Below are 7,681 nucleotides of genomic sequence, written 5' to 3'. Positions count from 1 at the left end.
GCGGGTCCTACCTGGATGTGCAGCTCCAAGGGCACAGGGCGCACATTCGGGTGGAAATTGAAAGTGGACGTGGCACTGCACCCCAGCCAGTGGGCCACATCCTTAGCATTTGAGAGCGAGGAGCTAAGTGCCACAATGCGAATGGGCCGCTCAATCTGGGAGGAGATATAGCGCATCCGGGAGCAGATCACTTCCAAAACAGGCTGGGAGAGAGGACAGAGGGAGGAGGAGTCACCACAGGCCCAGGTACCACCCTCAGCCCTAAGTTACCCTTAATGCACAGCCCACTGCCCTCAAAATGATGTCTTAGTTCAGTGATGGCGAACCTAAGACATGCGAACTCATTTTTTTGGTTGATTTTTCTTTGTTAAATGGCATTTAAATATACAAAATAAATATCAAAAATATAAGTCTTTGTTTTACTGTGGTTGCAAATATCAAAATATTTCTCTATGTGACACGGCACCAGAGTTAAGTTAGGGTTTTTCGAAATGCTGACACGCCGCGTTCAAAAGGTTCACCATCACTGCCCTAGTTCCTCCTCTGATTAGGGCTCCCACCTCTTCCACAGCAGCTAATCTCCACTAAGGTTGCCACAAGAAGTTCGCACCATTCCTTTGAAATAAGGTGACAAGAAGAGTCCTTCTGGGCAAAGTCCAAGTCCCTGACCTCAGATTCAAACATGAGGCCCAATGCCAAGGCCATCTGGCCAGTGGCAGCCCCCTCTGTGCTGCAAGGTGAGGCCATACCCCATTCTCGCCACCAATGAGGTGGACCTCGTCCACCACGAAGAGGTTGATGTTCTGGACATTCTTGCGCTGCTTCCAGCGCCGAGAGAGGATGTCCCACTTCTCAGGGGTACTGATGATGATGTTGCCTTTGCCCAGAAGCTTGAGGTCTGTGCTGGTCTCGCCTGTCAGAAGCACCACCTTCTTGCTGAGCCGGTCCTGGAACTTCTCGTACCAGTCCATGTACACCTGGCAGGCAGGAAGAGGGGGCCAGAAAGTGTGAGGCCCGGCCGGGCTACAGTTTATTATGAGAAAAAACTGAGGAGCCAAAGGGAGAGACGTGTTGCTCTGTAGCTCCTAAGCTACTTTACAACCCACACCAACTTTTAAGCAATGGGACGCTGCTCTTCAGTTCAGACTGAAGAAATGACCAACAAAAAGCAAATGGTCCTGCCACAAATAACCCTACAGATTTCGGGCCTTAAAGAAGCTTGACCTGCACTCACAGATGGGGACAGCCTCTGGGAAAGCACGGAGGTGGCGGCCCATTGCTTACCTGCTCTGCCAGCGCCTCCATGGGGGTGATGTAGACACAGCGCCCCTCCGAGCTCTGCAGCAGCATGCGCAGGATGGCGAACTCCGCACAGATGGTCTTCCCGCTGCCAGTGGGTGCTCCCACAAACACGTTGTCATCACTGTTGTACACTGTGTTAAACACTGCAAACCAACAGAGCAGCACCGTGAAACCCAGGAGGAGATGCAGAGCACTCATCAGAGAGTCAGCAGGAGCACTGAGGGGCGATGGGATGCAGCCCCTCCCCACAGCCTGTCAGTCCCCTCGTGGGTCTCCCTCCCACACAGAAGGAGGGGGGGTGTCTAGATCAAGAGTTCCAGTCCCATGCCCAGCCAGTGTGGCTCAATGGTTGAGCATCGACCCATGAATCAGGAAGTCTCCATTCAATTCCCGGTCAGGACACATGCCCGGGTAGCAGGCTCCATCCGTGTGTGGGGCATGCAGGAGGCAGCTGATCAATGATTCTCTCTCATTATTGATGTTTCTATCTCTCTCTCCCTCTCCCTTCCTCTCTGAAATCAGTAAAAATTTAAAAAGTAAAAAGAGTTCTGGTCCCAGGGAGACTTGCAGGACAAAAGCAGAAGCAAAGCAGGCGGAGTCTCTGCCTTAATGTCTCTGGTCGTCTCAGAGCCCAGACGCAGAGCACAAGGGCCGGCTACCTTTCTCTACCTCTGGTGCTCTCACGTTCCTAAAAACAGTCTCATGTGGAAAGAAGGAAACAGCCAAACCCCAGCATCGAGACTGGGTGGACATCTAAGTCCTGCTTATTAGCTCGATCAACTGGGCAACTCTCTGCCTCAGTTTCCCAATCTGTCAAATAGGACACTGACAGTAATATCTCACATAGCAAATCCCTCATAGTGTTAGTGGGAGGAATAAAAATGTCCATGATGCCCTCAGAACGCAGGCGTGTTCTGTAGACACCTGGTGTACAAAATGGTAAGGGGGAGGCCTCAGTCAACACTGGACAATGGCCAATACTTAGTGTCAGGGGCAGGCAGTCCCAAGCTTGAGAAATGACAATGCACCATGACTGATGAGACCCTGCCCCACCACCCTCCTCAGTGAGACACGCAGAGCAGCAAAGCAGACCTAACCATCAAGGATTGAGAGGGGGGAGGGGCGATGGTGTGCTCCTTCAGCCGGCCAAGCCCTGAGCACACTGCCCTTCTGGCCCAGGTAACATCTCTCTTGGGGGCCTTGCTAGGCCTCCCGGGGAACCAACACACCTACCTTGGGTCTGGATGGGGTTGAAGAAAGGAAATTTATCTTGGTAAAGGCTCTCGAAGGCGCTATTTCTCAAGGCAGACACGGGCAAGGGCTGCAGGTCCAGAAGTTCAGTGGGAGGTGGGTATTTCTCTGGCAGGATCAGGTGTCGGAAGGAGACCGGAAGCTGGGTCTCACAAGCTGCCAGGAGAAAAAGCAGGCAGTCCTCTTCACCTAACGGCTCCAGATCCCCTCCGGGCACCCTGAAACCCCAGGCTGCATGTGCTCTCCCCCAACCAGCTCATTCCTACAACCACCTGGAAGGGCCTGTCCCTAGGGGGCTGTGCAGAGGAGACACTCACAGAGCCAGCGGTCAGACACCACGCGGATGAAGTACTGAGGGGGCAGTGGTTCAAAGACAGGCACAAAGAACGTAATGAGGTGCTCATCCTGGGCATACTTGGCCTTGAGTAGAAAATACTCGTGGTGCAGTATCACCTCACTGTCCACATCCTCCACCAGAATCCAGAATGCCTCGGACGAACCATGGACCTGAAAGCATGCACAGGCAGACGGAGCGTGAGCAGCACCTCCACGCCAGCTCTCCTCAGATCACGCCGAAGCCAGGCCCTCCGCCAAGCGAGAGCTTACCTTCTCATCCCACTGGAAGTCCGGCGTGATGGTCAGCTCCACCTTCAGGGTGGAGCGCGTGATGGGCTGAAGGTGCACCGACAGCTCCAACTTGGGGAACAGGTGGACGTATTTATGGATGGTCTTGCCCATCTTCGGCATGCGGATGAGCTCCCCTGTGAGGACACAGAGGGCACAGGGGCTACAGCCCGGCCCACCAAACGTGGGCCACCAGGAAGGGGCAGATTCTACTCCAGTGTGGCAGGCTGTTCCCTTCGCTCTCAGTGGAGCCCAAAGGAGTCAAAGGCCAAGACCAGGGGCGGGCCCAGTGCTTGAATGGGCCACGAGAGGTGACCGGGACATTAGGCACAAGGCCTAGGACCTGGAAAGCATGAGGGCTTAGAAAGACATCTGGCCTGTAAACCAGGCAGGTGACAGTTTCCCACACACCTATCTCATTATGATTCAGGTCATACAGACGCTCAAAGGGGAAGTTTTTCTTCTCAATCTTCTTCACTACTTCCTCAGGGAGTTTGCGGAACTGACGCAGCGGACACATGGACTGCCACCTACCCAGGAAGAAAACAAACTATTTAACCCCTTGTGCAGGGCCTGTGACAAACTGCCCTCATCGTGGCTCCCGATAGGTTAGCTGTGACCACACAAGACACAGCTGTTAAACACATTAGAAACCGTGCCAGTTGTGGGACCTGAGAGCCAACCCTCACCACCACCCTGTGCCCACTCCCCGGCTCCACCCCTCAAGGTCTTCTCTCTTCTCAACTTCCCCAGGGGCACGTCCCATTTTGTGCTTCAGGACCAAAGGTCATGTGAACTCCCACCACTCTTAGCCTGGGGACCCCAACATGGGACTAGCTGTGAGCACCCCGAGTCCTTACATGCGTTTATCGATCATCTTGCAGAGATTCAGGGTCTTGTCTGTAAGTTGTGCCCAACCGCGGTTCAGGACAATTTCAAAGATGGCTCGCATCAACCGGCCCGCCGACTGGAGAAAGACAAAGCATTCCATTTCTCTACTCTGCAGTTTAACTGCCTCCCTCTGATGCAATCAGCCCCACCAACTCAAAAACAAAGTCCCTCACCCTGACTGGTGTGGCCCATTGGCTGGGTGTCATCTGGTGTACTGAAGGTTATTGGTTCAATTCCTGTCCGCGGCACATAGCTCAATCCCCAGTAGGGGTAGTACAAGAGACAGCCTATTGATGTTTCATTCTATTATCTATGTTTTTCTCTTCCCTTTCTAAAAATCAATAAAAAACCCAAAACAACAAAGTCCCTCTGTAACTACTCTGTCCCCCTCAATACAGTAGGTGCTTGCTAAACACAGACTAATCAGAAAAGGCAGCGTGAGCTCACCATACATTTTAACCTAAAGCTCACTGTGATTTTAAAGCTTTGAGCCCATTTAGCATTTAGGGCTCCAGCAAGAGTAAGATGCTAGTGACATGCTCTCAGAAGTAAAAGTTTAACAAAGAGTAGTTAATAAAGCTTTTCATCAATTCTGGGCAGTGGCCACAGAGGGAAGTCCTCTCTAGGGAAGCCGCTGCCGTGTGTGGCTCTCTATGGAGGCCTCACACTCTCTCTCGAGGCCTTTCTTTCCTGCACGCCCAAGAGCAGAGAGACAGAGCAGTTGTATCACACACACGTGAACCAATGAGCCAGCCAGGGCAACCCCAACAATCCCTCCCTCATGTGTTTAGCCCACGTTCTCCAAAACGCACACAGCACATGGGAGCGAACTATTCAGCCCCCTCTCCCGGCAGTACAAGTCCGCCCTCACCTGTGTGACATACACCATGTCAGCCATCAGTGCAAAGCCCTCCAGTTTCAGCTGTGAGATGAAGGCTTGGAGAAGCACGTTGATCTGAAAAGCAAAGTCAGCCAGAAGGCAGCCAATTATTGGATAGTCCAAGGAAACAGATCACATTCTGCTCTGGGCATCCATGCCAGGTAAGATGTTCTACAGCTCTTGGTTTAGACATAAAGTACCTTGCTCCATATGAAAAGAGCGCGCGTGAGAAGTCTGCTGGGAGAACCAAGCAGGCTAGCCAAGCACAACCCCCATCTTTCAGGGAATTCTGAAACCACCTGAAACCCTCACCTAAGAAAGGTGCTGGGCTTACCTTCGCGCTGGGTTCCTCAATGCTCTCCTTTACAGGAATGGGCACCCTCTCCAGCAGCTTCTGCAGTTCCAGCTTCTCCTCCTGCCACGGGAAGGAAGCAGGTCAAGGGAAAGCCAGGTGGCAGAGGAGAGAACCCACACAGTGATCTGGCGGGGAGTACCAGGTACCCGTCCCAACGTGCGTGGCCGCACCTCTCTCACAGTGATGTTCTTGACCACTGATTTTTAGAGCGAGTGGAAGAGAGAGGGAGCGACAGAGAGAGAGAAACTTCGATGTGAGAGAGAATCTCACTCAGAGTGGGCTTCAGCAGCTGGTTGTAGGTCTGCACTGTGTCGTTGGTGATGTAGTAGTGGCTGGCTATACGGCCCAGTTCTGTCACCTATGGAGGAGGAAGACGCAATCCAATGCTGAGCTGCAACCTCTCATTGCAAACAACAGGTGCCCACTGGGTGAACACATCACAATACAAGTCCCTGGCCCAAGCACATGAAGAAAGATGGCACAATAATCTGCCCTATAGTGAACTGATACCCACACAGAAAAGACAGATAAATTAGCCACCTCCACTCAAGTTACGGAAAAGAGGCGCTGACAGGCTTAACTGTACCATTTTAGGAGTTCCTAGGCTCAATCAGCACAGTGCATAGTGCAACCTCACCTGCTTTCTACTGTTCCAAGCAATGAGCATGAGCCAGTGCTCAAATTAAGAGTGGCCTGAACAGGTCTCCTGGGACAATGACTTTTGCCGAGCCTCCACTTCCACCCCTCAGCCCTCACCTGGAAGTTGCCTGTCTTCTTATCATACTTGACCAGGTTGTTCTTATCCAGCATCAAGGCAGCAGTATGCACCAGGTCCAGCCGGCGCTGGTCCAGCAGGGGGTCTCCCTTGAGGTCGTCATGAGAGATGCCATAGAGGGTTGGGGACCGGAGCATTCGGATATACAGGTAGGCATAGCCCAGCCAGTTCACTGCATCCTATGAGAGACAGCCGTGGGTCTCAGCATGGAGGACTGGTGTCCAAATGAAAAGCCCCCATGGATTGTTAGAAACTAACTCCCAACTACAAAATGTTTATCTTATTACATGTCTTCTGAGGGTTTATAATATTTCATCATGAAAAAGAGGGTCCTTTCTAATATCTTTTTTTTTCTCTAATATCTTAAAACAAGTGAAAATGTCAGCCCACGCACCACAGAGACCATCCATTCCTGGTGCCCTGGCCTCTCTGGAAAAGGCAAGAGGCGCCAAGGGCAGCGCCCTCCCTACCTTTGCATTCTGGACGTTTCCCAGCACGATTTCCGCGTTGAGCATGTCAGGCAGCTTTGACACCATCTGGCTCTCAATAGGAAGCTGCTGGTTGAGGAGGGACAGGTAGTACTGAAGCTCCCCATGCGATGTGATGAGGATGCCTTCGCCCTTGGTGTCATACTGGGGTCTTCCGGCTCGTCCCAGCATCTAGGGCAGAGACAGCAAACCAAGAGGGCTGTGGCCACAGGGATGCTGGAAGGGATTCCAGGCTTCTCCTCACCTCCCATCTGCCATACTTTCAGCATACTTGCCTTCTATCTACAAGGTACTCTTCCCAACCCAGAATACACACAAAGGACCTGTACCTGCAGAATGTCCAGTGCTCCCAGCTCTGTCCAGCGCCCCTTCTCTGGACTATACACCTGGGTACCTTTGATGATGACTGTATGTGCGGGGAGATTCACACCCCAAGCCAGAGTTGCTGTGGAAACTAAAACCTATAGATAAAGCAAGGTAATAAGGAAAACAAAGGTCAATATCGCCAACTTCTCTAGGCAACCAGCCCCAGAGCTTCCAGCAGGACTGAGGTGGGTCCCATCCTTGTCAGTGTGTGGCCGGAATAAAGAGGAAGGAGTCCTTGGCACCTCATCTAGTCAATATCCAACCTCTCAAGTTCCTAGAAAAACCTAAGAGGCAGAAGTATAGACCAACAGTAATCAACTTAGGGTTACTAGACAATTAAATACTCAGGCTCCAAGTCAGGGAGTGAACAAGGAAGGCCCTGCCAGAAACAACGAAAAACAGGTGCCACGTGTATGGCACAAACTTTGACATTTTGGGTCTCTGAAGTCTGTGCTTCAGCCACCCTCACCTGAATGTGTTTATCAGCAAAAAGGTCCTCTACGAGTGTCCTGTCCACTCTGGTCATGCCCGCATGATGAATAGCAAAGCCATAGGGCAGCAGATCCTTAAGCTCCAGGTTCTGAGGAACAGAGGAAAACAGGCGGTGAGAAGAGCCTCGCTGGGGGGGCTCTCCCAAGGAGGAATAAATCTCCTCCCACGATCCCCTTGCCTAACCTATACCACACAACCACACGCAGACAAGCAACTCAACACAGGAGCACCCGGGTGCAGCCCGGAGGGACTGTCTG

At 52.1% G+C, this 7,681-nt stretch overlaps 1 protein-coding gene across 1 annotated transcript in view; it reads right to left on the bottom strand.

Annotated features, from left to right (window-relative positions):
* SNRNP200 (small nuclear ribonucleoprotein, U5 200kDa subunit) overlaps positions 1-7,681 on the bottom strand; it is a 35,551-nt gene that overhangs the window by 7,480 nt on the left and 20,390 nt on the right. Inside the window, exons 18-33 of the mRNA XM_006773083.2 lie at positions 7,402-7,512; positions 6,896-7,027; positions 6,549-6,737; positions 6,060-6,257; positions 5,540-5,661; positions 5,474-5,504; positions 5,283-5,363; positions 4,940-5,023; positions 4,038-4,144; positions 3,589-3,707; positions 3,160-3,314; positions 2,871-3,060; positions 2,536-2,709; positions 1,285-1,445; positions 750-977; positions 12-203 (exon numbers count right to left, since the gene is read on the bottom strand). Of these exons, the coding sequence (XP_006773146.1) occupies positions 12-203; positions 750-977; positions 1,285-1,445; positions 2,536-2,709; positions 2,871-3,060; positions 3,160-3,314; positions 3,589-3,707; positions 4,038-4,144; positions 4,940-5,023; positions 5,283-5,363; positions 5,474-5,504; positions 5,540-5,661; positions 6,060-6,257; positions 6,549-6,737; positions 6,896-7,027; positions 7,402-7,512 (2,274 nt within the window). The remainder of the gene's footprint in view (positions 1-11; positions 204-749; positions 978-1,284; positions 1,446-2,535; positions 2,710-2,870; positions 3,061-3,159; positions 3,315-3,588; positions 3,708-4,037; positions 4,145-4,939; positions 5,024-5,282; positions 5,364-5,473; positions 5,505-5,539; positions 5,662-6,059; positions 6,258-6,548; positions 6,738-6,895; positions 7,028-7,401; positions 7,513-7,681) is intronic.

Source organism: Myotis davidii, unplaced genomic scaffold, assembly GCF_000327345.1.
Source record: "Myotis davidii unplaced genomic scaffold, ASM32734v1 scaffold1065, whole genome shotgun sequence".
Taxonomy (NCBI): Eukaryota; Metazoa; Chordata; class Mammalia; order Chiroptera; family Vespertilionidae; genus Myotis; species Myotis davidii.
The sequence above is the reverse complement of the archived record's forward strand: the minus strand, read 5'-3'. Positions and strand labels throughout refer to the sequence as shown.